This window comes from Mauremys mutica, chromosome 19 (assembly GCF_020497125.1).
Source record: "Mauremys mutica isolate MM-2020 ecotype Southern chromosome 19, ASM2049712v1, whole genome shotgun sequence".
NCBI lineage: Eukaryota > Metazoa > Chordata > Testudines > Geoemydidae > Mauremys > Mauremys mutica.
The window spans coordinates 1,606,304-1,634,294 of NC_059090.1; the positions used below are offsets into that span (position 1 = coordinate 1,606,304).

Sequence of the window (27,991 nt, forward strand, 5' to 3'; positions counted from 1 at the left end):
CCTGCCCCTCATACGGCAGGAGCTATAAGTGCCAGCCACGTGCTGCCTCCATCCCCAGAGGCCAGGTGACAGTGAATTCCCACGTCCCCGCACAATTGGTTCCGGTGGGTGACGTCCCGTCACTCTTCTACACTGACATTGATTTCCAATTTCAATGTTTCTAACATCACCTTTGCTAGCTCTCGTTACACCTTTGTCTGCTAGAGCAAAAACGTGAAATGCAGGCTACCTCCTCTTGCTGGGTGATGAGAGACCTTAATGACAGACCTCTGAACTGCTAGCTGCAGTCCCTCGGGTTGCCTGCTTGAAGGCGTGCTGGCCAGGCCACAAGTCATTTTTGTGCCTCTTCCCTGCTCCTTCTCAGCATTTTAACATCATTTTACTAGTGTGAACAACAGCCTATCCTGGGGAGAGCCCAGGGTGAGAGACAGCCACCAGACTCTGGTTATACAGTGCTCTGTCACGGCTCTGAGGTGCAGTTGACTTCACTTGCTGCACAAGGAACCAGTCTCAGAATCTGAACCAAATGTCCATCAGTGAGTATTTGACTTCTTCTGTCCAGGATGGGGGAATTGGGATTCTTGGCCCCTGCATTTGTGTTTCAAGCTTCACTCCGGCTCATCCCTTTTCAGCTGCCCCGTGCACTCATCTCCTGCTCCTCACCTGCCTGCTGGCCCGGACAGCCCCAGTTCTCACCACAGACACACAGAACCTGCCCATCTAAACGGGACTCATCCGTGCAATCAGGAACTTCCACCCAAAGGACCTGAAGGCAGGTGTGTCGTGTATCTGCTCCTCTATCCCTCAGCCCTGTCCCTGGAGTTCGCCAGGATGTGACTGATGGGGTGGCTGGCTATTATGGAGGCACAAAGGGGTTGGGAGAAAATAACCACAAGAACTTTTGCTGAAAATGCAAACCTAAGCTGGAAATCTGTGCAGGGCTGGGCTCAGCAAAAATGATCTTTTGAGCTGCTCTCATTAACCGTGGTCCTGTATTTCCTGGTTTGTAGTGGACCCAGAAGCAGCAGTAGCATGAGGCTTTCTCCCAGGATTTCCATTAAGGCCAAACCCCAGATATGCCAGTAACTGGTGAGAAGGGCTGACCTGACAAGCGGGGAAGGGATAGCTCGGTGGTTTTAGCAATGGCCTGCTCAACCTAGGGTTGTGAGTTCATAACTTCAGGGGGCTATTTAGGGATCAGGGAGGAAAATCTGTCTGGGGAGGGGTCCTCCTTTGAGCAGGGAGTTGAACTAGATGATCTCCTGAGGTCCTTTCCACCCCTGATATTCTATGATAAGATTTCCAGACTAACCACATCCTACTTATCTTGAGACAAGTATCAACATTTTGGACACCTGTCCCAGCTGAACCTCTGCACTATGGAAATTCAGCATCAGCCAGGCTGGAGCAGCAGATGCAAAGGTGCTGGGCCACAGTTATTGACCAGTGCCCAACACAAAGCCAAGCCCTGCAAAGTCTGAGCACCCTCACCACCCACCAGTCCCTGAAGCTAGTAGGATTTAAGGTTGCTCAGCAATCCACAGGCTTGGTGCCATTGGGAGGAACATGCTGAGATGGCAGAGAAGAAATAAAGCAGACGCAGGGCCCTGGGGGTATTGCAGAGGGGAGGGGAGAGGCCCCATGCCAGGAGCAGCTGAAGAGTCTTTACCAGGTAGATTTTTGAAAATCCTGTTATTTGGCATCATTGGGGCATTCCAAAGGCAACAGCAACTCCCTTTGATGGGGTGTGTAAACCCCACCCTGGGCCAGACAGGCTTCAGGAGCAGTTCTGGGCCATGTGAGCACCAGCAGAGTTCATCTCTCTAACCCAAACTGCCACTCTGAGGCCTCTGTCTGCCCCTCCGCTGCTGCGTCCCATCCCCAGCGGAAAACCCTGAACAGGGCAGTGCCGGCCTGGAGCCTGAACGTTCGCCCTGCTCCAGGCAACAGAGCTCCTGTTCTGCCTCCGGCCTCAGATGGTGTTGTTGGATAACAGCCTCCCCCTCCCCTGAGAACTGCTGTGACTTTATAAACGAGCATCAGAAGAACAGGGGCTGGTGGCAGGAAGTGGTTCCGATGGTTCGCGCTGTATCAATTCCATGGCTCCTGAAACAGAATTATAGACACGTTGGGCTGGAAGGGGCCTGGAGGCGTCATCTAGACCAGTCCCCAGCTCCGAGGCAGGTCCAAGCAGACCTAGAGCGTCCAACCTGTCCTTAAACACCACCAGTGTGGGGACTCCACAGCCGCCCTTGGTGACCTGTTCTGACACTTCCCTGGCCTTAGAGTTACAAAGTTTCCCCAATATCGAACCCAAACCTCCTCTGTGCCCAATATTTCTTGTTCTACCTTCAGTGGCCATGGAGAACACCTGATCCCATCCTCCTTATAACAGCCCTTAGTGCGTGTGCAGACTGGTGTCAGCTTCCCCCTCAGTCTACTTTTCTTGGGACTAAACGCGTCCAGTTTTTTCCTCACAGGTCCTTTGATCAGTTTTGTTGCTCTCCTCTGGACTCTCGCCACAGATCCCCCAAATAACCCCCCTTCTCAGCCCACACCCAACCCCCACCACAGACCCCAATTAACCCCCTCCTCAGCCCACACCCAACACCCCACAGACCCCTCCTCCCAAACCCCATGTCAGCCTACACCCAACCCCCACCACAGACCCCCCCCCAAACCCCACATCAGCCCACACCCAACCCCCCCACAGACCCCAATTAACCCCCTCCTCAGCCCACACCCAACACCCCCACAGACCCCCCAAACCCCACATCAGCCCACACCCAACCCCCCCACAGATCCCCAATTAACCCCATCTCAGTGCACACCCAACACCCCCACAGACCCCTCCTCCCAATCCCCATGTCAGCCTACACCCAACCCCCACCACAGACCCCCCAAACCCCACATCAGCCCACACCCAACCATGCCCCAGACCCCAATTAACCCCCCTCCTCAGTGCATACCCAACCCCCCCACAGACCCCTCCCCCCAAACCCCACATCAGCCCACACCCAACCCCCCCACAGACCCCCAATTAACCCTCCTCCTCAGCCCACACCCAACCCCCCCACAGACCCTCAAATAACCCCTCCCTCAGCCCCCAGTCAACCCCTGTATAGTCCCCAACCCACCTGCCCAACTCCCATCCACCTCTGCTTAAACCCCCTCCCACCGCCCCATCTAATCCCCAAATAATCCCCCAGCCACCCTCTTCAATCCATCCAACCCCCACAACTAAACTCACCCCCAAACCCCAAATAAATCCAAGTCCCCCAAACCTCCTGTCAGGCACCCTCCCTCCCATTGCCTCTCCACACCACTCCAACCCCAGCTCCCCGAAAAACCCACCCCATTGCACAACCCCACAAACACCCCTATAAAAATCACACTGCCCAGACCATCCCCCCACTCGCCAAAATCCCACAGCCCCCCCCCCCTCCTCGGCCCCATTCCCCAATAACCCCACCTCTTAACCCCCCCACTCCTCACCATCCCCAACCACTTCCTTTCCCCGCCCCCTTCTTCACCCCTGCCCAGTGCCCCCTGCCACTCCACCACCTCTTGTGCCCCCAAGGCTCTTCTGCTGCCCCCAACACCCATGTCCATTTACCCTACAGAGCAGCTCAAAGCACCCAGCTCCCAGCTGCACCAATCCCCTTCTTCCTTCCTCAATTGCTCCACTCCTCTATGGCTCCCCCGGGAACAACCTCCCCCGCACCCTCCGGACCCCTCACCCCATTGGCCCTGGCAGGAGCATCCCCTCTGCACTTTGGAGTGTTAGTCAGGGTGGGGACCCCCCAATGTCCCCCCCAATGTCCCCCCCTTGTCTTCTTGGCATGGTCAGATGGCTATGCCCCCCTCCCCCATTCAGAGTAACCCACCAAGCAAGTTTTTGAGCTGCTAGAGCAGGGCCCAGCCCTGCAGGACAGGAGCTGCTGCTTCAGGGTGCGAGGGGGCTCACCCTCCGACCCCCCCACCCCGAGGCCTCTCCTCCACCTCGGGCCGGAACAAAAACAGTGACCCATGCCCACTGGGCAGCAGAGCCTGGCAGTTCCTCCCCCACCCCCAGTGTATTCACTGGCCACCGATGAGGGCTGAGTAGCCTGGAGCATGTCGGGGGAGAAGGCAGGTGGGGAAAGATTCAGGCTGTGGCACTATACACCGTAGCCCCACAGCCTGGCTCATCAGCCTGTTCCCCTCCAGGGGCTCACAAAGGGCTCAGTCCCTATGTTCGTCCAGTATCGTCCCAGGCCTCGAAGTGGGGCTGACTGGTCTGGAATTCCCAGCTCCTCCTCGGTCCCCTTGTTCCCGACAGGTGCTGTGTTCGCCCTTCGCCCGTCCCCGGCGCCCTCCCCCGGCCTCCAGGAGCTCGCCAAGAGCCTCACTGAGCTTGGGTCTGAGATCGCTCCGGCTAGATCCTTACGTATGAGGCCCAGCAGTGCAGCTGCACCGGGCACTGCGGCCCCCCCACTCACACTTCTGCAGGAAAATGATTCATTATTCCATAGCTGGAATTGGTATGTACCAGCCGGGAGCATCCTTCCCCTCCCCTCCCGACCCTGCCCCTTCTGTGCTGCGGCCTGACGGCAGGTGCCACCCCTGCTCCCCCACAGCAGTGCCCAGCACCCGTTCCCTTGGAGAGCCAGGGGCAGCGAGAGCCTGGACTTCACCCCCAGATCGAGCCAAAGCGAGAGGGGGCTGAGGTCCCTCGGTGCTGCCCGTCACCCGTGGCAGGCGCGGCAGCCCTGGAACTGCCCCAGCGCCAGGGCCTGGGTCTCCTGCAGCCCCCTCCAGCTGGGGGCAGACGGGCAGAGAAAGGAGCAGGCCCTGTTACCCCAGTCACAGCCGGGGTCCAGCCCCAGAGAGCACCAGCCCGGCCCTGGGGCGTGGGTGGGGTGACACCGAGAGCAGTTTGGTCTGAGATGGAGGGCGCTGCTCACAGGTGGCTCATGGGGAGAGGGCGGGGGTGGGCTGTGGTGTATGAAGAGTTCAGGTTGTTTCGGAAGGGGAGGGGTAGCCATGTTCCGGGGGGAGTTGGGCTGTGGGTGGGACCCCAAGTTGAGGGGAATGGTGCAGGGGAATCCTGGGTTTGGCAGGGGAGCCCCCAGTCAGCAAAATGGCTGAGCGAGCCGGCTGCCCGGGACAGGCTGAGGCGGCTCCCGCTGGCAGCGTCATGCTCCAGCCTGGGGAGGGCACCAAGCGCAGCCTGCAATGGGCAGAGTGGGGGGTGGGGACAGCGGAGATGAGAGGTGCCCTGGGGAGGGAGATCCTCCGCTCCCCCATTGCAAACCAGCACATCCCCACCTCACCACCAGAACCCGAGATGGAGGGGATAGCTCAGTGCACGGGGGGAGGGGTCCCTGATACTCCCAACTGCAAAATAACAACCCCCTCCCCCTTGTCTGCACCCCAGGAGGAAACCTTCCAGCTGCACCTCAATGGCTCCCAGCTTCCCTCCCGCTGAAAAAATCCCTCTTTCCAAACCTGCCCCACCAAACTCCCCCCTACGCGCGGTCTCCATGCAGGCTCTGTCAGGAAGGCCAATTAGACAGGGCCATGTGTCCTGGGAATGCACTGAAGGGCCATGGTCAGGAGGGGAATGGAAAGATGCAGGGGTTGGTTTTTTGGGGGGGGGTGCAACACCCTTTCATATCCCCACCCCCATCTTCACCCCTGCCAGTGCCCCAGCCAGGACTACGTCCTGGCCCATCTTTGGGCTGCGGCCCACGATTTAGGAGCCCTGCCCTAGGGTGAACTTCATCAGGCCCAGCTGACTTGAATCCATGTAGTTATTCTTTAGCCTGTTCTTCCCCTGTCTGGGGTGGTGTTCCTGCCCCGGGCTGTTCGCATTAATGGTGTGCAGCATCTGGTCACAAGTAACTTTTATTGAAGTGAAGACTGAAGCCAAACAGGCAGGAAATGCTCAGAGGACGTCAGCCTGACAGATAAATACATTGCTAGGAGCTGGATTATACCTTGCTATGGGTGGAGTTAAAATCTCATTGACTCAGCTGTGAGGATGCACGCTTCATTTCAGACAGTTGGAAGCAACAGGTAAGGGGGCCTCGTGTAGAACAAGCCATGATGGAGTGGGCCCAGAAACTACCACCAGGTGGGAAGAAGATTCCACCGAGTGCCATTCTGACCTGGTGAGTGTGTGAAAGAGACTAGCCGGGCAGTGCAGCCAAGACACGGAGGCAGAGCAGGAAAGCTGAGCAAAGCCTGTGAGCATGGTGTGATCTTGGCAGGAGCACAGAGAGCTTTTGGGCCAGGTGCTGGCTACGGAGGCTTGGCGCTGAGAGCAGGGAGGCTATTCCCTGTTGTTGGTTCCTGCTGTGTTTGGAGAAGCAGGACTATGTATGTTCCTTGTAAATAAACAAGACATCAAAAAATTACCAGGCTCTATTCCCAATTTCTGCTCCCCACTGGAACATCCCCAGGACCAGGGGCGGCTCTAGCCATTTCGCCGCCCCAAGCACGGCGGCACGCCGCAGGGGGCGTTCTGTTGGTCGCTGGTCCTGCGGCTCCGGTGGACCTCCCACAGACGTGCCTGCGGATGGTCCGCTGGTCCCGCGGCTCTGGTGGACCTCCCGCAGGCACACCTGCGGATGCTCCACCGAAGTCGCAGGACCAGCGGACCCTCCGCAGGTCCTGCGGGAGGTCCACCGGAGCCGCCTGCTGCCCTCCCGGCGACCGGCAGAGCGCCCCCCGCGGTATGCCGCCCCAAGCACGGGCTTGGCGTGCTGGGGCCTGGAGCCGCCCCTGCCCAGGACCCCAAACTTTGACTAGCCCCTCGGGTTGAAGAGGGACACCAATATCTTTATCGTGTGGTTTTGTTGCATGTCTATCTAATCTCATTGGTTTATCCACAATTAATTATTGGTGCAATGTTTTCTCATGTAATAACCATATTTATTAAAAACACAGAGGCCAGGTTTTTGAACCCAAACTCACCACTGCTAATACATGCAGGATTCAGATGTAAAGTCCTGGCTTTGTGTCATCTCCCATTTAAATGCTCAGTAACAGTTGCTAGAAATCCAGTGCCATGATTCATTGATCACGAATGCCAAGGGGCAGTGGCAGGGCTGGGAGAAGCAGAGGTACATGTGGACCCAAAGTCGTAGTGAGTGACATGCTTCCAGCGAGGCAGAGTGGAAGGGGGGGTCCAGGGATACACCCCAATCACGCTCTTCATGTCATTCGAACACACCGGCGGGGGCAGCTCTCAGAGTTTATTCCAGGGGATTTACCATGCAGAAGCCAACAGGGAAGGGGGTGAGCAGAGTGGAGGCATTGCAGGGACTGCACTGATTAGGTGGGGGAGGGTGCTCCGTGTCTGATCTAATATTGTCTCCCCTTCTCAGCGGCGCCGGCTCCCAAGGAGGATGGGCTCCTCCTGCCGGACCCAGCACACGTCTGTTGGCTTAACCAGGATGAGGGAAGACTTGCACTCCCCACTCTTACAGAACCCTGCCCAGTAGATGTAGCCTTTCCCATTCAGCAGGATGTTCTGACACTTGTCGTACCACCAGCCCCCATAGCTACTGGCGCAATTCCCACTGGTCTGGTCCTGATCCTTGTCAGTTGTGCTGAACTTCATATTGTCGTGTATGCCCCCGAGGCCGGAGTGGTAGGTGGTGAGATAGTCCTCGCTGTCCCCAGAGTACCTGCCCAGCCTCAGCGGGTACCCGCTGGGCTCATCCTCGACACTGAAGATGTCGTACTCCGCATAGCGAGTGTTGTTGGATTTGTCCTCCACGACAAAGCGGACCTTGTAGGTGTTCTGCCGCGTGAGCAGGGACAGGTACTCGTTGCCCAGCCAGTAATCCTGCTGCACGTTCCCAAAGCCGTACTTGTAGGTGCTCCAGGACTCCTTCCAGGTGATCTCTGTGTTGTAAGAATTTCTCTGGACAACGGTCCAGCCTTTGCCTTCGGTGTCCATGTCACACCACACCACCCGAGGGGGAGAGCCTGCTGGCTGGATGACATGGACCCCGCTGGGGCTGTCCCTGGGAATGTAGCTGCAGTCTTTGGGGAACCCTGAAATGCCATGAACATCAGGTTAAGGGGGGGCTAGCCAGCTCGATCAAATCAGCCTGGGGTAACTGGAGGCTGGGTTTTTAGAGGCAGGTATTTCACAATACTACAGCCACAGAATCCGCCCCGGCCATTCCTGGCCACAGAATCTGGCTCCAGATCTTACACTTTCATTTTACCAAAAAAAATAAAATAAAATAAGAATAGTTTCTTGCTCTGCTGGTTTTGAAGAAACTTTGAAGAGATGAATCAAGTGTAAAGCAAGGCTCTGTATCCTTCCGGAGTCTGTACTGCAGACAAAATAGTTTGGGGTGGGTGGGGGGGACACTGCCAGATCCATCTCAGCAAATATTAATTATGAAACCCATAGGTGACAATTTAAATGGGATTTTTCAAAGAGCCTAAGGGAGTTTGACACCCGACTGCGATTGGAATCCAGTGGGATTTAGGCATCCAACTCCCTGTGGCGCCTTTGAAAATTCCAGACACCTTCTCGAGGGGCTTGTCTTTGGGGCGGAAATTGTCCAGAACGGTCCTGGGAGAATGATAGCACTGTGGCTATACTGGTATAACTGCCCCTCCCCTCCCCAGGGTCCTCCCTCAAGTCTGAGCCCCCCAGCTCCCCTGCCCCCCAGACAATCCCCGTGTGCCCCACCACCTCTGGCCCCCTCCCCCATAGCTGAGCCTCCTTCCTGAGCCGAGGAGGAGGAGCTGCTGAGCACGGCAGGGGGCAGGGGCTCCGGGCCACCTCTGGAGCTGGCTCAGCCCCCCGGCCTGCCTGGGCAAGCCCCCGAGCAGCTCCCCGAGGTGTGGGGAGAAGGGAATGAACCCCCCCTAGCAGGGCAGCCTGGACTCTGGGGCAAGGATCTAGGCATGAGCAAGAGCTCCCCAGCTGTTAGCTGGGGCGAGCCCTAAGGGACAGCTTAGCTTGCTTAGTGCAGGAGTTGGGGAGACTGAAGTGTAGAACTCCCAGCCAGTTTGGGGGCGGGGGTGCCTGGGTCCCACGCGCTGCCCTGCGGTTGGTACCAACGCTCTTCAGTCACTGCCAGCGGCGGGATAACGAAGCTGTGTAAAGCAAACAGCCAGTCGAGCAGCACCTCCCCCACCCCGGCTGGCCCATTCCCAGGCGCTGGAGGCCTCCGAATGGGAGTGTTGCGCTCACTAGCGCAGGCCGGCCTTGTTAACCCTTCGGAGAACTCAGCGTCTCCTTGGGCCCAGCGCTGGCGGGGGCTGGAAGGTGCACTCAGTGGGTGAGTGGATATGGGGGTGACACCGGTATGGGGGAGAGGAGCAGGATCAGGCCCACGATACCCTGATCTCGGATATGGCAGATGATAGAAGCTCTCCGACGGGTTCTCTACTCACCCCTCTCGACCTTCTTGTGGGCCAGGGCCCCGTTGCCCTGCACGGGGGCTACGCAAACGAGCACCATCATGGACAGCGCAGACAGAAGCAGGAGAGAGCCGGACTGGAACCCTGCAGGGGACAGAAACCGCTGGACATGAGACCAGGATTGAGTTTCACAAGTGCCTAAATCCCACTAGACGTCACCAGGATTTAGGCACTTAAGTGACTTAGCCACCCTTGAAAATGTTACCCTTAGACGCTAAGGCCAGAGTTTTCAGAGGGCTCATCAGCTACTGGGCCAGATTTTCACAAGAGCTCAGCTCCCAGGTAGGCACTGCAGGACATGGCTGGATGTTCAAAGGGGCTCAGCATGGGGGGTGTGGGCCCAAGTCTCTGGAGACGGGCTGAAGCCTCTCCCCCGGCCCTGCCACTGTCTCCATCTCTGCAGCCGGCCTGATTAGCACACAGCTGGGACCCAGCTGCATGCTAAAAACATTCAAAGATTGCGGCTCCAAGTGCCTGGCTCCCGGGTCCTGGGCGGGTCAGGGCCGGCTGGAGCGCTCCCTGCCAGCAGGGCAGGCGAAGCAGCCCCCTGTGATGGGGAAGGAGCTCAGCCAGCAGCCAGCTGCCTCCTCTCTCCCCGCGCTGCACCACTACAAGGGGAGTGCTGCCTCCTCTGCTGGGCGTCAGCGCCAGAGGCGTCCGGAGCAATGGGGGGACGTGCCCCCCGCTAGCCTTTAGGGTCCTGGGCTGCCTGCAGCAGACATCACCCGCCTGCCCGTCCCCGCTGGCCAGGACCCGGAGCTCACAGCCAGAGCAGGAGGCTGCCCTGTAAGGCACTGCATTCACATTTCTACCATTATCTGTCAGCCACAGCCGGCGCAAGGTGGAAATTTGTCCTGTGGGCAGGTTCCCAAGCAGGCTTGGTGGGTGGGATCACCCCTGCCCCTGACTGCCTGGAGCTGGCAGGGAGGGACACGTGCCCGACAGCAGGCAGGGTGGGGAGCAGCCCTCTCCCCCTCCCCTCCCGCGCAGTCTCTGCTCCAGGGCTCTAATGCCTCCGCAGCAGTGAGCCTCGCTGGCCTGGACAGCGCCCCAGTGTTAAGCCCCACGTGGGGCTGAGGGCATGTTCCTGGTGCCTGCTGCACTGAGCGGCGCTCGGAGCAACCCCTCTGTCCCAGCTGCACCCCGTCCACCGTCACTATCGCCAGCCGGAGGGCAGAGCCCGCTCAGCCACACAGACAGCAGCTGGGCAGCCTCCGGCAGGGCTCTGCCCCCCCCCCCCCCGACGAGCTCCAGGTGAGAGGTGCCCAGGGCACAGAGCTGCCCCCTGCACTGCAGCCCAGCAGCCCAGAGCGGGACACGCTGCCGACACTGCAGCTGTTCTGTGGGCCCAGCTCAGGCCAGGCTTAAAGTGGGCAGAGTCGCCAGGGGCCACAGTCCCGGCCAAAAAGAGTTCAAAATGGAGCCAGGTCACTGAGGGCTGCACTGCAAGTGCTGCCCTACCACATGCAGGGCCATTAATTTCAGCTGGGATTATCATAGACACCCCTTCCCCTCCCCACCCATGCTTTCCCCAGCCACTTCCAGCACTGAGCACAGGGAGTCACAATGACATTGCAGGGATCAGCAGCCCAGAGCAATCCAGGCTCTTGTACAGAAACCAGTTGATTCACCCCCACCCCCAGGTATATCTATCCTGGCCCTGGTATTAGATATTGTGTAACACAGAGCACTGCATCTGCAGCCCCCAGCGGCAAACAGGTTGAGAACCCTGCAGCAGAGGCTCCTGTGTTAAGCTCCAGAGGTCCCAAGTTTCATCACGGCTGCTGCCGGCCCATTACAGTTGTAAAATGGCAGCTTTTTGTTGGGTGTGGCGGGGCGGGAGGGTCAAACCAGAGCAGGTTAAAGCTGCACCGGAGTCTGGCACCGTCCTTTCTGTCAGTCATCATTGTATTCATGTGGGGTTGCAAAGTTAGAAAGTCCACAACTAACCCCACAAGTGACCCCACAAGTCCACAAGTGACCCCACAAGTGACCGTGATACAAACGTGCAAATGAATTAGAGATAGAGAGAGAGAACATAGTGTAAACGACACGCAGAAAACCGCTGTTCCAATGGAAACAGTGCCCAGATATGATCCACAGACAGATTTCACTGGAAACACCTTCTTTTCGGAGCTGGAACCCAAATTCTTCAGACAATGTCACAGCCCAAGTAACCGTGGCACGCTGCCAGCAATCTCAGGTATCATTGTGAGAGAGAAGAGAGATGCGTAACCCCACGGCAGGCAAAGGGTTAAAGCTTTAGAGGAGAAGGATTTCAGTGAGTCTGACAAGCCAGAATTACAATGTTTGGAATTGAATGAAATAACAATCTGGTAATAGTAGACGCTGGTGTAAGACACAGAGGGCCGGAGTTCTACCTGTGACCTTGGAAAACTCATTACACTGCACCATACCTCAGTTTCCCCATTTTTAAAACATGGCTTATGCTACTTCCATTTTGTTCTAAAGTACTTTGGCCCCAGTGCCCAAAGGTCCCTGGGGGCGGGGCAGGGAGGGAGGATTCCTGCCTAGGGTCCAGCAGAGTGCTGGGCTGGGGATCCCTGCCAGGCTCCTGGTACCCCATGGCCCCGGGGGCACTCTTCACCAACCAGGAGGCACTGCCAGACGCCTAGCTAGCCAGGCTCATGCTGCAGCATGCACTTGCTGGGGGAAATGCTGCTCCGTTTCAAAGGAAAAGCAGCGTGTACCTGTGCCCCCATCCCTTGTGCCTTGGCCAGGTAGGGTCGGGAAAGCGAGGATGCACCAGGGCTTCCCTCCCCCTTGTGCACCTGCTCACGCTCAGGGGTGGCACTGAGAGGAGTGCAGGCTGCCCCTCTCTATGTGGTAGTTACTGCGTCTGTCTGGGCACATTCCTTCCTGTGCCCGGGCTCTCAGGGCACATGGTGTCCCACAGGGGCCGGATAGACCTCCCCCCTATGCGCACACCGCCTGGGGCTCGGGTGCCCACCACCCCGGGCTCTGGCCCTACCTCTCCAGGCTGTGTGAAATGCTGGCCATTTCAATAACACTCACCCATCCCGAGGCTGCAGCTGAGCTGACGAATTAGCAACCTGAAGCGTTCCACTTCCACATCAGAAACCAGAGCCAGGGCTCTATCCCTTTATGGGGAAAGCGCCACTCCACACCCAGCTTATCTTGCTTTTTCAACTGCTGGCCTCAAGCCTGGCCTGTGGGCCGGGAGGGAGCCCCCACCGGAACGTCTGCCCATCCTTTATTTACCGCAGATACTAGACTTCTTGGGCTCCCTCCCTCCTCCCCGAGAATGCCAACGTTTCTGAAGTCAGGCAGGTGTGAGCCAGGGATTTAATTTATCAGTGGGATTCTGCGGTGTTACCGTATCATCGGCCCTCCAGACAAAGGACGCACTAAATGGAGAGGATCAAGCCAGAGGAGATGGCAGGAATGAGGATTGTGTAGAACGTGATGGGGGTGTAACACTTGTGCCAGGTGGTATTGGCAGCGACAAGGACTGGAGTCAGGATCTAGAGTTCCTCTTAGCATTGCAAACCAGAACCAGCTGGAGCGCCCCTCCCAGAAATCTGGGAAACTGACCAGCACGCCCCTAACAGGCAGCTGTTCCCCAGTCGCAAGCACCCAGTCTGTGTCTAACACACGAGAACTTTATTATTTAGAGGAGAAAGAAATGCAGCATGAATTGGGGAAACAACCACAAGACTGACTCAGAAGTATGTGAACTGTGAATGAAACGCCCACCCTACAATCCATTGGGCAGCAGCCCTTTGCCTCAGTTTCCCACCTTGGGGTGAGAGAGTCCAATGGACGAATGTCCCTTTGGCGCATCCCTCACATTTCCCCTCTGCTGCCCCCACACCCAGTTTACTGGCCAAGCTCAGCAGAGTTCAAGAGTTCAGGGGCATTCGGGGGGGTTCACTTCCTGCACCAGGGAGAGTAGGCATAGGCCAGGGATGCCTCTGCCTCTGCTCAGCACTGCTGCTGCTCCATGCTGCTGTCTCTGCCTGCAGCTGCGATGCCATGCTCTGAGGGGCCTCCAGCCCGGAGTGAGTCCAGCTCTTAGTGACTTCCCTGGCTAGGGGGAACCTCACGGCTGCTGACCCTTGTACCGTCTTTCACCACAGCACCAGCTGCCCACGGAAACCGGCTTCACAGTGTTTTCAGCTCTAGGGATCACTGAGAAGAAACCAGGACTTCCAGCTGAGTCCAGTCAGCTCTGTCTTTAAGCACTGGGCAGATCCAATGTTTTGTAGGCGCCTTTCACCAAACCCACACACCCAGTGGGAACCCCTCTCCCCACCCCCCTCGGGCTTTCAGTGCCATTTGGTATCACTAACCCCAGCTTAGCGCGTGGGGTTACAGAGACTGAACAGCCCCACCCCGCACCCCATTGTCCCTACAGGTCATGGCTGGGTGAGGAGATACCTGAGTGGGGTGGACTGGAGTGAGACTGTGCTGCTGCTGCATCTGGACCACAGGGAAGAGGATCAAACTGGATTCATTCAGCGACTGTCAAGGCAGCTGCTCTCTGTGTCCCAGCCAGACAGCTGGGATACAGGGGGCAGGAACTGGTGCATTAGAGGGAACAGCTCCATGTCCGTTGTGACGTTATAAGTATAATATAATATCTCATTGAAAGGTGACAGGGCCAGAAAGAGTTAATTAACGCATAAACTGACCTGACCCATGGGTGAACTTTGAGGACGGGTTAGGAAGATATGTAAATGACTAGAGCTTTGAAATGCAAGTCTGCATTGTTAGAGGTAGAAGGGGAGATGTTTGCTCAGGTCTTGTGATGTCAGCAAACAAGTCTTGTCTATTGCTATAGTTTTAATTCAAAAATCAAAAACGGAATATTAACATTTATGATGATACTTGAGTGAAATAGTATTATTGTCTATGTGTCACTTTGAAGGTTGTGCTAACCTGTATCTGAACTGTTTAATGGATAAATTACTCTGTGCTAATTGCCAGGATGTTTGGGAGAAGGAGTTGAGCCTATTGTTTTCTCAGGCCGAAATGCTGCTGGAAATGTATAAGAAGCCTGGGACACGATCCTTCTTCATCTCAGATCTGCTTTGGGTTTCAAGAGGGGGAAACCTTAAGCCATAAGGATTGAGATCCCCAGTCATTGACTGGAGCCACCCTGAATATGGACATTGGACCATAACCTATGGACTATTTCTAAAAGGACTTTTGGCAACTACAAGCTCATCTCTACTGTGTATCTGAACCTCAAGAATTGAATTCAAGTCTGTCTGTGTATTGATCTTTTAACCAACACACTCTCTCTTTTCTTTTTTAATAAATTTTAGCTTAGTTAATAAGAATTGGCTATAGCATGTATTTTGGGTAAGATCTAAGTTATAATTGGACCTGGGTATGTGGCTGATCCTTTGGGATTGGAAGAACCTTTTATTTTATATGATGAAGTAAGATTCTCAGGAATCATCATCATATCTGACAGGTGTGTCTGGACGGAGGCCTGAGGCTGGGCACTTTAAGGGAACTGCGTGGTTTGGACTTCTAAGTGACCAGTGAGGTACTGTAGAAGCTGTTTTGTGCTGGTTGGTAAATCTACATACTGGAATAATCACCAGCGTTTGGGGTTTGTCTGCCCCGTTTGGTTTGCAGTTCACCCTGATTGAGTGACCTCAGCTGGCTCCCACGGGCAGCACCGTCACATCCGTATATTTCTGGAAAAGAGCACCCAGGCAGTTCACCCGCATGCACGCCTCTCGATCCTGCAACCTGCCAGCACGTGGCACAAGCCATTGAAATGTGTGACAAAGGACACGAGATGGGACACCTTTATTTTGTTGCACGTCGCACCAGTTTGCTTAGTGTGATGTGCTCCAGTCTGATCGTTTGGGGACAAGGTTTGGGGGTGAGGGGCAGTTTGTGCAGTCATGCAAACAATGAATGAATCTCAGGGAACTACAGGCCAGTCAGTCTCACCTCAGTCCCTGGAAAAATCATGGAACAGGTCCTCAAGGAATCAATCCTGAACCACTTAAAGGAGGGGAAAGTGATCAGGAACAGTCAGCATGGATTCACCAAGGGCAAGTCATGCCTGACTAACCTAATTGCCTTCTATGACGAGATAACCGGCTCTGTGGATGAGGGGAAAGCAGTGGATGTACTATTTCTGGATTTTAGCAAAGCTTTTGATACAGTCTCCCACAGTATTCTTGCCAGCAAGTTAAAGAAGTCTGGGCTGGATGAATGGACGGTAAGGTGGATAGAAAACTGGCTAGATGGTCGGGCTCAACGGGTAGTGATCAATGGTTCCATGTCTAGATGGCAGCCGGTATCAAGTGGAGTGCCCCAAGGGTCGGTGCTGGGGCCGGTTTTGTTCAATATCTTCATTAACGATCTGGAGGATGGTGTGGACTGCACCCTTAGCAAGTTTGCAGATGACACTAAACTGGGAGGAGTTGTTGATACGCTGGAGGGTAGGGATAGGATACAGAGGGACCTAGACAAATTAGAGGATTGGGCCAAAAGAAATATGATGAGGTTCAACAAGGACAAGTGCAGAGTCCTGCACTTAGGACGGAAGAATCCCATGCACTGCTACAGACTAGGGACCGAATGGCTGGGTAGCAGTTCTGCAGAAAAGGACCTAGGGGTTACGGTGGACGAAAAGCTGAATATGAGTCAACAGTGTGCCCTTGTTGCCAAGAAGGCTAATGGCATTTTGGGTTGTATAAGTAGGGGCATTTCCAGCAGATCGAGGGATGTGATCATTCCCCTCTACTCAGCACTGGTGAGGCCTCATTTGGAGTACTGTGTCCAGTTTTGGGCCCCACACTACAAGAAGGATGTGGATAAATTGGAGAGAGTCCAGCGGAGGGCAACAAAAATGATTAGGGGGCTGGAGCACATGACTTATGAGGAGAGGCTGAGGGAACTGGGATTGTTTAGTCTGCAGAAGAGAAGAATGAGGGGGGATTTGATAGCTGCTTTCAACTACCTGAAAGGGGGTTCCAAAGAGGATGGATCTAGACTGTTCTCAGTGGTAGAAGATGATAGAACAAGGAGTAATGGTCTCAAGTTGCAGAGGGGGAGGTTTAGGTTGGATATTAGGAAAAACTTTTTCACTAGTAGGGTGGTGAAGAACTGGAATGGGTTACCTAGGGAGGTAGTGAAATCTCCTTCCTTAGAGGTTTTTAAGGTCAGGCTTGACAAAGCCCTGGCTGGGATGATTTAGTTGGGTTTGGTCCTGCTTTGAGCAGGGGTTGGACTAGATGACCTCCTGAGGTCCCTTCCAACCCTGAGATTCTATGATTCTATGATTCTATGATAAGAACATAAAAACGGCCGTATTGGGTCAGACCAAAGATCCATCTTGCCCAGTATCCTGTCTACCGACATTGGCCAATGCCTGGTGCCCCAGAGGGAGTGAACCTAATAGGCAATGATCAAGTGATCTCTCTCCTGCCATCCATCTCCATCCTCTGACAAACAGAGGCTAGGGACACCATTCCTTACCCATCCTGGCTAATAGCCATTTATGGACTTAACCACCATGAATTTACCTCCTCAGGCAAGGAGTTCCACAGGTTGACTGTGCGCTGTGTGAAGAAGAACTTCCTTTTATTTGTTTTAAACCTGCTGCCTATTAAATTTCATTTGGTGGCCCCTAGTTCTTGTATTGTGGGAATAAGTAAATAACTTTTCCTTATCTACTTTCTCCACATCACTCATGATTTTACAGACCTCTATCATATCCCCCCTTACTCTCCTCTTTTCCAAGCTGAAGAGTCCTAGCCTCTTTAATCTCTCCTCATATGGGACCGTCTCCAACCCCCTAATCATTTTAGTTGCCCTTTTCTGAACCTTTTCTAGTGCCAGTATATCTTTTTTGAGATGAGGCGACCACATCTGTACGCAGTATTCGAGATGTGGGCGTACCATGGATTTATATAAGGGCAATAAGATATTCTCCGTCTTATTCTCTATCCCCTTTTTAATGGTTCCTAACATCCTGTTTGCTTTTTTGACCGCCTCTGCACATTGCGTGGACATCTTCAGAGAACTATCCACTATCTCCCATGTGCAATTCATGCTGCCTCTTCCCCCTGGCCCACACACCCCGAATGCCAGCTGCAGCCGGCTCCATTAAGTCTGGCTGCCCCAACAAACAAGTAAAGCAGCTTCCAATGGATTCCGGCCGATTGCCCAGTCAACGCATCTCCCCCGCAGTGAGGCCTGGCAGCTCGCAGGCCCGTTTCTCTCCAGCTGCTGGAGGGCTCCTGGGCATGGAGACGGAGCCCCTGGCGGGAGCGGCCAGGAGGTGGGGGGTGAGCTGGGCGGGCTGGGCCGACCCCATGCACAGCAGGGGCAGCAGTGCGGCCGCCCTCGCGCTCTGATCGTGACTCGGGATTGTGGGGGCTTCTCACCTGTCCCATGGAAACGTGGCCAAAGGCGCCAACTCGCCAGTTGTCCCTTCGCCATCTCCCACTGCTGCCAGCGGGGCTGAGGCCTGCGCGAGGGCCGCCACGTCCCCACGCTCTGTCCACGTGTGGCAGGCAGGCTGCCCTCCTCCCGCTGGCTGCCACCTCCCCTGGGCTCGAGGAGGCTGAAGCCGAGCCCACAGGCAGCCTGGCTGATGCCGTATGGTTCGGGGCCTGGACAGAGCATGGGGACTGGGGACTGTGAGGGGATGTGGGGGGAAGGCTGAGCGGGTTGCAGGGGGGATGTGGGGGCAGGCTGAGGGGGACAGAGTGTGCAGGGGGAAGGCTGACAGGGGCAGCAGGGAAGGCTGAGGGGGGCAGGGGAAAGGCTGAGGGGGGCAGGGGCTGAGGGGGGCATGGGGATGGGGCAGAGGAGAGGCTGAGGGGGTTGGAGGTGATCATGTGGGCCATGAGAGCGGCTCAGGGAGGTGCAGGGGCATGTGGGGGCAGGAGAATGTGAGGGAAGGTTGAGGGGCAGGGGTGTGGGGAGCTGCGAGAGGCTGAGGGGGGTACAGGGGAATGGGGGCAGGAGGGAGGCTCAGGGGGACGTGGGGGGCAGGGGAGAGTCTGGGGGTTTGTGCGCAGAGAACAGTGCTCAGGCTGGCAGATGGGGGGATCATGGCAGCTCCCCCAGCCAGGGAGGTGGGGTGGTCGTCCTCTCCCAGCACACAGGGTTGGGCCATTCTGCAATGTTCCCAACTCTCAGGGGCTGAGTGCGAGTCCCGCGCTTTGGGCACCGACAGGAGGAGCTGCCGTGATAGTGGGAGAAGCTCCTCTGACGCCGTGATGTTCAGGGCTGGACCTGCGGGCAGAGCTCTGGGCGAGAGCCCAGGGGCTGAGGGCGCAGACCTGCCCTGCTCTCCCCGCATGTCTGACCCCATAGCAGAGAGGGTCCCAGAGCAGGGGACGGGGGACCTCAGCAGAGGAGAGGGCAGCAGGAGGCAGAGGAGTGTTGCTGCTGGGTGCAGACAGTAACAGGCAGTGGCTGGCAGTTCCCCTGCCTTACGGGGAGGAGAGGGGAAGTGGAGTCTCCATCGGAGCAGCGAGCAGGAGCCGGGCATTACAGGCTGACTTTTCTACCTGGAATGATCACACCCACTGGCCGGGGAGTCAAAAGTAGGATGTAAAAACATGCTCTGTTTTTTTTCTTTTTAGAAGAAGGAACCCACCAGCCTCACTGTTCCTTCTCCCACCCTCCGGTGTATACTGGGTCAGCCCCACGGCCAGGCCAGTCTGCAGCCTTGCTTCAGGGCTCAGTTTCTTCTTCAGCTGAGGAGAAAGGAACCATGGAACAGCAACGTAACGTCACAGTCCTGTTCCCCACCTGTTACGTAGGGTCTTCTGGCCTTTAGAGTTACTGGTCAGGGCCTCCCCCAGTCTGCAGGGGGCCAAAGGGCCTGCTGGCCTCCTCGCAACCTCCGCTGCAGCTACAGGAGAGAGGCCTCTTCAGTTTGCAGAAAGAAAGAAATCTCTGGGGTGAGCACATGGCAGATGTCTGTGTTTTCCCCAGGCCAGATGCTGCCACCTAGTCCGTGGAAGGGCCCATGTGACTTCTGACCACATATGAGGCAGGATGCCCAGCCTGGCTAGACAGATTCGTTCATGGCATGGCTGGGGACAGAAGCCTGCAGCTAAAGCTCACACTGCTGGAAACAACCTGCAGAGGCCTTTCATCTCGCCAGGGTCAGACGTCACCACCAGTAGAATGTGAGCACCGGGGAGCTGGGGGAGCTGGCCTGAGATGGCATCCCTGGGCACAGGGTGACCAGATGAGAGGAAGAAAATATCGGGACACATGGGGGGCGGTGTCTGCCCGTGGAGAAAAAAAAAAGCCGAGTGCTGCCGGCGGAGCAAAAACAAAAGAAAAAGCGTGCTTCCGGCGAAATATTGGGACAAATTGCGTCCTGACCAAAGATCAGTCGGGACGTGGGACAAACACCTAAATATCGGGACGGTCCTGATTTTATCGGGATGTCTGGTCACCCTACCAGGGCACAAACACCTCAGTCAAGTCTGTTCTGATTCCACGCTCAGCAAACATGCAGGGCACCTGTGCGGTCAGGAGAGGGGCTGGTCAGAACTTGCCAGTGGAGCCGTTTTTCCATCAGAAATTGCCAGCTTGTCAAAATGCAAACGTTTCGCGGGAACACGTCGATTTGGACAAGGCTTCAGGCGGAAAGCAGGCAGGTTTTGCACAGAGAGCTGCTTGGCTCCCTGCCAGCTCGCCCGCCTGCCCACCTCTCTTTCTGCCTGCTTGGCAGGTGGATGGGGGACGAGGACTTCCAGGCTGCCGAGAGAAGCCCTGGCTCCCAGGAGCCCAGGGCCCTCAAAACCCTCTCCCTGTGGGGGATGTTCTGGTTACTGCACAGCTCTCGGAGGAGGGAAGGTATCCGATGTCCTACAAGCACCAATCCTCCCTGCCACGGTCACAGTAACTACGACAGCCTGTGAGAACAGCCTAACTTTTGGGTAACTTTCCCTGCCAGGTGAAAGGGTGCGAGCTGGACCCCTCCCTGCCACCAGAGTCCAGCACTGCTGAGAAAGCCAAGTGTGGACTAAACTAAGCCCCTGATTAACCCTTTCCCAGAGGAATCCAGGAGCCACTGACAAGTGCAGGCTACATGGCGACCTCTCTCCCAGCTCACTCACCCATCCAGGAATAGGGGTCGGTGAGTCCTGGACGAACATCCTTCAGCTGGGAAAATGCTCCCCCTCCCTGTGCCGAGGACTACATGAGATGGGTGTAGTGGGCACTCCCTGGATAAAGGGGACAGTGTGACTGCTGCCTTGCAAACAGGGCCCAGGCATGGTGGGGGGCAGAGCACCCAGTTCCTCTGCCCCCCAACTTTCTTCGCTGCTTTAACGTACAACCATAACCTGCTCCGCTGACACCTCTGACTCCTGAAAGCCCTAATGCTCCAGGGGAGCAGGCCATGCCCTGCCCTGCCCTCGCTGCCCCGGGTGTTACCTCGGAGGGACTCATTCCTCATTCTCATGGGTGGCAGTTCCAGGGAAGAGCCTTATCTGGGGGGAGGCTGTACCAGACCCGCCCGACCCAGGCAGGCTCCCAGGTACTCTCTGCCCAGGGCTGATAAGGCTCCTTAGCGCAGTTTCTCTCCAAACAAATTCCAGTTGAAGACACCTGACGGCTCCGCAGCAGGGCAGCATCCCCAGAGCGCAGCAGGGCGGGGGTTAGGGGGAGCAGTCGCTATACGGCAGGAGCTATAAGTGCCAGCCACGTGCTGCCTCCACCTGGACGGCCCCTCTGCACAGAGCAGCAGCGTTCAGCCTGGGACAGACGTGCTGCGGGGAGGTGATGGGTAAGAGGGGCTGTGGGGCAGCGCTGGGCCCTTCTGCTCCGCACTAGGGCTGGGTGGGCGTGGTCAGCTGGGATTGGAACCCACCAGCACTTGTGGGTCCAGAACTCAACGTGGGGCGCTCCCGCCTCGCCCGGGGGCGACTGGGGGGAAGGGCAGAGAGACACCCGAGCTGAGACTCAGAGGAGCAGAGTCACCAGCTCCAGGGAGACAGAGTCTGTGACGTGTCACCCCTGTCCAGCCGGGTGAAACTCCCCAGCTGTGTGACAGCCCCCCACCCCCGATGGGTCCCCCCCCCCGGGTATGTCACAGCCGGGGTGGTGGCGTACTGAACGGCAGGGCTTGCCGGAGACCGGCTGGGAGAGGCCTTTGGGGACGGAGGAAGCAGCACTTAGGTACATGCCAACCGCCCTACAGAGGAGGGGCCGTGCCCTGCCGGCGCGGGGCAGGGAGCTGGGACACTGCGCGGTGGGTCATTGTCTGGCCCAGGCCCTTCCCAGCAGGGGGCAGAGGCCGAGGCGTTTCCTGCAGGTCACCTTCCGCTGCAGCCTGGCCACGGGCCCCCAAAGCCACTAGCCCAGCCAGGGATCCCAACTGGGGATTGTCAGGGCTGGCTCCTCCCTGCCGCCAGCAGCTCTGCACTGCCAGGGAATTCCTGAAATCCTGTGCGCCCTTCCCCCTCCACCTCCCGGGGCTCTGAGTGCCCCCCCAGGCTCTGAATGCCCCTGGACAGTGCCCCCCCTCCACCTCCCGGGGCTCTGAGTGCCCCCCCAGGCTCTGAGTGCCCCTGGACAGTGCCCCCCCTCCACCTCCCGGGGCTCTGAGTGCCCCCCCAGGCTCTGAATGCCCCTGGACAGTGCCCCCCCTCCACCTCCCGGGGCTCTGAGTGCCCCCCCAGGCTCTGAGTGCCCCGGGACAGTGCCCCCCCTCCACCTCCCGGGGCTCTGAGTGCCCCCCCAGGCTCTGAGTGCCCCGGGACAGTGCCCCCCCTCCACCTCCCGGGGCTCTGAGTGCCCCCCCGGACAGCCCCCCCAGGCTCTGAGTGCCCCTGGCCAGTGCCCCCCCTCCACCTCCTGGGGCTCTGAGTGCCCCCCCAGGCTCTGAGTGCCCCGGGACAGTGCCCCCCCTCCACCTCCTGGGGCTCTGAGTGTCCCCCCTGGACAGCCCCCCCCCCAGGCTCTGAGTTCCCCAGGACAGTCCCTCCCCTCAGCCCTACCTCCCGGGGCTCTGAGTGCCCCCCCGGACAGCCCCCCCCCAGGCTCTGAGTGCCCCGGGACAGTCCCTCCCCTCAGCCCCACCTTCCGGGGCTCTGAGTGCCCCCCCGGACAGCCCCCCCAGGCTCTGAGTGCCCCTGACCAGTGCCCCCCCTCCACCTCCTGGGGCTCTGAGTGCCCCCCCGGACAGCCCCCCCCCAGGCTCTGAATGCCCCTGGCCAATGGCCCCCTCCACCTCCTGGGGCTCTGAGTGCCCCTGACCAGTTGTCACTGAGTCCCCAGGTGATGCTCTGGAACTGCTCCCCACAAAGCCAGGCAGGACTCTGGGGGGAGCCTCCTCTCCCTTGGAGCAGACTGTCTGCAGGGCAGGAAGCTCACACGTAGCATTCAGCATGTGCCCCTCCGTGTGCTTCCCACAGCGAGCCTGCCCCAGCGGGGTCCTGGGGAAGCCAGAGGGTCCTGCACCCCCACTTCGCAGTCAGACGTGGCTCTCAGCCAGCCAGTAAGACAGCGGTTTATTTAGATGACAGGAACACAGTCCACAACAGGTCTTGCCAGTACAGACAACAAGACCCCCCCTTAGTTAGGTCCATCTGGGGCCCCAGGGAGGCCAGAGCCCCGCTGGGAGGCCAGAGGTGGCCTCCCAGAGCCACCTCGGGGCTCCCCTCCATCTTCCAGCCAGCTTCCAAACTCCCAACCCCCCTCCAGCCCCTCCTTTCTGGGCTGTGTCTCTGCCCCGGGCCAGGAGGTCAGGGCCTGGCCATTAGTTGCCAGGCAACAGAGGGTCAGCCAGAGCTGAGCCCCCCCCCCCCCAGTATTCAGAGGGAACATTAAAACCAGTCCCATTTCGTCACACCAGCGCCCCCCCCTCCACCTCCTGGGGCTCTGAGTGCTCCCCCTGGACAGCCCCTCCTCGGGCTCTGAGTGCCCCCGACCAGCGCCCCCCCTCCACCTCCCAGGGCTCTGAGTGCCCCCCGGAGAGCCCCCCCAGGCTCTGAGTGCCCCTGACCAGCGCCCCCACTCCAGCTCCTGGGGCTCTGAGTGCCCCCCTGGACAGCCCCCCAGGCTCTGAGTGCCCCTGGCCAGTGCCCCCCTCCACCTCCTAGGGCTCTGAGTGCCCCCCCCGACAGCCCCCCCAGGCTCTGAGTGCCCCTGGCCAGTGCCCCCCCTCCAGCTCCTGGGGCTCTGAGTGCCCCCCCAGATAGCCCCCCCAGGCTCTGAGTGCCCCTGGCCAGTGCCCCCCCTCCAGCTCCTGGGGCTCTGAGTGCCCCCCCAGACAGCCCCCCCAGGCTCTGAGTGCCCCTGGCCAGTGCCCCCCTCCACCTCCTGGGGCTCTGAGTGCTCCCCCTGGACAGCCCCTCCTCGGGCTCTGAGTGCCCCCGACCAGCGCCCCCCCTCCAGCTCCTGGGGCTCTGAGTGCCCCCCTGGACAGCCCCCCAGGCTCTGAGTGCCCCTGGCCAGTCCCCCTCCCACATCCTGGGGCTCTGAGTACCCCCCCGGACAGCCCCCCCAAGGCTCTGAGTGCCCCTGGCCAGTGCCCCCCTCCACCTCCTGGGGCTCTGAGTGCCCCCCCAGGCTCTGAGTGCCCCTGGCCAGTGCCCCCCCTCCACCTCCTGGGGCTCTGAGTGCCCCCCCAGACAGCCCCCCCCGGCTCTGAGTGCCCCTGGCCAGTGCCCCCCCTCCAGCTCCTGGGGCTCTGAGTGCCCCCCCAGACAGCCCCCCCAGGCTCTGAGTGCCCCTGGCCAGTCCCCCTCCCACATCCTGGGCTGAGTGACCTTGGCCAACCACCGTCCCTTCAGGAGGAACTCCCAGTACCCACCCAGCCCCCACCCCTCAGGGTTCCTTTCCCTGCGGCTCTGTGGCCACCCCCCCACCCCTCACGACCCCCGTCCGGGCTCTCAGTGCCCCCCCAGCCCCAATCTCCATTTTCCCTTTCTCTCACCCACTCTCCCTCCCTCCCGGTTATTTCCATGGCACAGGGGTGTCTCTGGGGGGCAGGAACATTTCTCCAGGGTGAATCCCAAACTCCCCCCTCCTGGGAGTCTGTGGCCCAACGGGGCCGGTTCCTAGCGTCTCCTCTCTGCCCCGAGCATGCCTGGCCAGTGGCCGGCTGCCCAGCCAGACTGACGGGCGAGGGCAGCAGTGCCAGTCCGTGCTGGGCGCGGCGGGAGGGTTGTGCCGTTCCCTGGCAGAGTCGCGGCTCCTGAGGGGCGGGTTTGTGTTCCCAGCTTCTCGCCGGCTCTTCCCTTTTGCAGCTGCCCGGTGCCCTCGTCTCCTGCTCCTCACCGGCCTGCTGGCCCTGTCAGCCCCAGTTCTCCCCCTGGAAATACACAACCTGAACATCTTACAGGGACCCACCCATGCCATCAGGAACATCCACCCGAAGGACCTGAAGGCAGGTGTGTCATGTGTCTGCTTCTATAGGCCTCACCCCTGGCCCTCACTCACTGGCTGCCTGGGGATTATGGGGGCCTGAAGGCTACACTCCACCCGTAGCTCTCTGTTCAAACCCCGCTGAGCTCTTTGGCGGTTTGAGGGAGGGGAGGGAGGTTGGGGGGCGCACAGGGGCTGGCCCGTTGCAGGGCAGGGAGCAGCACAGGACAAAGCCAGGAGGTGCTGGTTGCCTTGAGCAGCAGAGGGGGTGTGGAGGAGTGAACTGGTGCAGCGCGGGCCCGAGCGGGGCAGGGGGCAGACGGGATGAGATGGGGGTGCTCCGGCAGCAGGGCGACTGGTGCAGAATTAACACAGAGCTCGAGCTGGGCAGGGCAGGGCTGTGCTGAGCTCCAGGGGAGGCGCGGGGGCTGGAAGCTGCTGCAGGAGGAGCTGCTGAGCCAGGGAAGGGATTGGAAGGCACAAGGTGGTGTGGGCAGAGTCACAGGAGCGGGCAGTGAGTTTGGTGGCCGCATTTGGGCCAGACTGGAGGGTAGCAGACAGGAGCCAGGTAGAGCAGTGAGGGGGGTTTGCAGAAGTGTGGGCAGAAGAACGGTTTGTCCCAGATGAGGGTTTCAGGGACATGGAGAAGGGGAGGCGAATGCACTGCTAACACTCTGCTGTGGAGCTGGTGCTGGGGAGACAGTCTCTGAAAACTCCTCATGTCAGGCAGATCTCCCAATTCCTGTCCCTACAGATCAGGGGAAAGGGAGCCTGCGGCACAGCCGAGCCAGTGACCTGGAGTTACCAGAGGCCCACGGTAAGAGTATCCCACGCTTCACCTATCCACGCCCTGCAGAAATGAGATGCAAGAACAATGGTTATTCCCACAGCTTCTACCTGCAGGGCATAACAAGGCATTGGGATGCAATGTCTGAGCCGGCCATAGGGGAATCCCCAGGGATTATACAGGCCCCTGGGAGCAGAAATGCTGATGGCAGAATTCAGTGTGGGAGGGTGTGGGGGAAGGGCTTGATACGTGTCCTGCAAAGGAGAAGCTTTGGATCATGATCTTTCTGCAGGAAAAGTGGCACCACTGATAGACTGGGGGGGATCCAGGACCCACAGCTGTGACCCACTGGGCCGTGTCCCTCACTACTACAGGTGTGGGGAGTTTGCAGCCAAAATTTGGGATGAGTGGCAAGATCGTTTGACTCTGCAGTCCCCACCTTTCCCTGGCAGCTGGTGTCCGTGGCCTCAGCACACAGACCGTGCTGGAGAGCCCTTGGCACAGCAGTTTGCTGAGAGCTGAGGGGGTACAGAACCCGCTGCTGTAAAATAGTCACCCCACAGGACAGACAGTGCTGTTAGCTTGCAGTGTCCCACGCAGGGGCGGCTCTAGAAAATAGGCTGCCCCAAGCAGCCGTGCGCAGCGCCGCCCCTTACCCGGTCCCGCGGCGGGTCCCCTCTTCTCGCGGCTCCGGTTGAGCTCCCGCAGGCATGCCTGCGGCAGGTCAACCGGAGCCCGGGAGGAGCGGACCTGCCGCAGGCATGCCTGCGGGAGCTCAACCGGAGCCGCGAGAAGAGGGGACCCGCCGCAGTCATGCCTGCGGCAGGTCCGCTCCTCCCGGGCTCCGGTTGACCTGCCGCAGGCATGCCTGCGGGAGCTCAGCCGGAGCCAAATGCCGCCCCCCAGGGAAAGGGCCGCCCCACGCGCCTGCTTGGCGCGCTGGGGTCTAGAGCCGGCCCTGGTCCCACGCATCATGGCTGCAGTGTTAAACACCTCCCCGAAAGCCCCTGCACAGTATGAACAGGGGCCTGTTTGTCTTCTGGGAAACCTGCCTGTGCATGTGCAAAGTAGCTAGTCAGAGAATAAACTGCCCAGGAGCGGGTGGCAGGACCTAACGCCAGGGCTGTGCCAGCAGGTTCGGGCTCAGCGTCTGCATCCATTGTTGAAGCCTCTTTGACAATGGGCTGGCAAAGCATGCGGGGTGTCAATGCAGACACTGCTGTCTGTGGCACACCAGAGGGGCCCTTTCTCACTGACCAGGGTGGAAAGAGCTGAGCAGGGTTCTGTTCCAGGGGGTTTAGTGAAAGCGATCTCTCTCTTGTGCACAGTCTGGCCCAAGGACTGCAGCGAGATAACCTGGAACAGGGTCAGCGGTGTCTTCGTGATCCAGCCTACAGGACTCCACCAGATTGTCGTTTACTGTGACTTGAACAGCACCAGCGAGGGCTGGACAGTCCTCCAGCGGAACCGGCACGACACGCAGATCACCTGGGCCGAGTCCTGGAGCACCTACAAGTACGGCTTTGGCAATGTGCAGGATGACTACTGGCTGGGGATGGAGTACATCTATCGGATCACCAAGCAGAAGGTCTACCAGGTCAGGTTTGTCATCCAGGATTCATCCGGCACCATGAAATACGCAGACTACAACCTCTTCGGTCTGGAAGATGAGTCCAACGGCTACAGGCTGAGGCTGGGCTCTTATACGGGGACTGCAGGGGACGCCATGACTTCAAACAATCCAACCACCGTTCATGACAACATGAAGTTCTCCACTAAAGACCTGGATCAGGACACTTACAGTGGGAACTGTGCATCTAGCCATGGGGGGGGCTGGTGGTACTCGGCTTGTTATTCTGTTCGACTGAACGTCAAAGCGAGCATCACTTGGGGTAGTTTCTGTAGTGGGAACTGCCAAGCCTCCGCCATCCTCATCAAACCAGCGTCTTACTGTTAGTCACCCCTTCCCCACCCTCCTGTCTGCAGTGAGGCCAACCCCTGCTCCACAAAGGGAGGGAAAAGGGTTTGGGTGTGTCATGGGCAAACCTCACACCCAACTTCGAGGGGGAAGTATCATGTTTATCCAAAATGGGGCAACTTTCTCTTTTCTTTTCTTTCGTGCACTTTCTGAGCTAATCTCTGCTGGGCACTTGTGCTTTGCGTTGACTTGATTTTGTTATATTTGTAATCAGAAGAATCATTTGCAAAACCTGTAGTGTCCAGATGTAGAAGCTCCAGGGAGAGTAAATGCCTCCGATCCATAGTGACTTTTCAGTGTCTTTTGCTCTTAGACTCATGTGCAGTTCCAGAGGTCACAGGGGTGGCGAAATCCAGAGACACAGAAGGATTTTTATAAACACCCACTCTACTGCTCATTAGCAGGGATTAAAGCTTTGGAGTAAAAAG

The 27,991-nt window shown here is 58.1% G+C and overlaps 2 protein-coding genes across 4 annotated transcripts; one reads left to right on the top strand and one right to left on the bottom strand.

The window, feature by feature from the left end:
- On the top strand, nucleotides 1-27,986 carry LOC123353138 (fibrinogen-like protein 1-like protein). 3 transcript variants are annotated; one of them, XM_044993988.1, is made up of 5 exons: nucleotides 1-19; nucleotides 21,114-21,214; nucleotides 24,681-24,824; nucleotides 25,553-25,615; nucleotides 26,914-27,984. In XM_044993988.1, the coding sequence occupies exons 2-5, from the start codon at nucleotides 21,211-21,213 to the stop codon at nucleotides 27,540-27,542; spliced, it is 840 nt and encodes a 279-aa protein (XP_044849923.1). In that variant the 5' UTR covers nucleotides 1-19; nucleotides 21,114-21,210; the 3' UTR covers nucleotides 27,543-27,984. The 3 variants fall into 3 exon arrangements, with proteins under 3 accessions (XP_044849923.1, XP_044849921.1, XP_044849922.1); XM_044993986.1 differs by lacking the exon at nucleotides 1-19 and having other exon boundaries at nucleotides 21,014-21,214; nucleotides 24,654-24,824; nucleotides 26,914-27,986; XM_044993987.1 differs by lacking the exon at nucleotides 1-19 and having other exon boundaries at nucleotides 21,015-21,214.
- LOC123353140 (fibrinogen-like protein 1-like protein) lies at nucleotides 6,780-12,628 on the bottom strand. The gene is made up of 3 exons (XM_044993991.1): nucleotides 12,475-12,628; nucleotides 9,412-9,522; nucleotides 6,780-8,049 (listed from the first exon to the last, which is right to left on the bottom strand). Exons 1-3 carry the CDS (start codon nucleotides 12,476-12,478, stop codon nucleotides 7,370-7,372), a joined length of 795 nt encoding a protein of 264 aa, XP_044849926.1. The 5' UTR covers nucleotides 12,479-12,628; the 3' UTR covers nucleotides 6,780-7,369.
- Nucleotides 27,987-27,991: the final 5 nt, after the last annotated feature.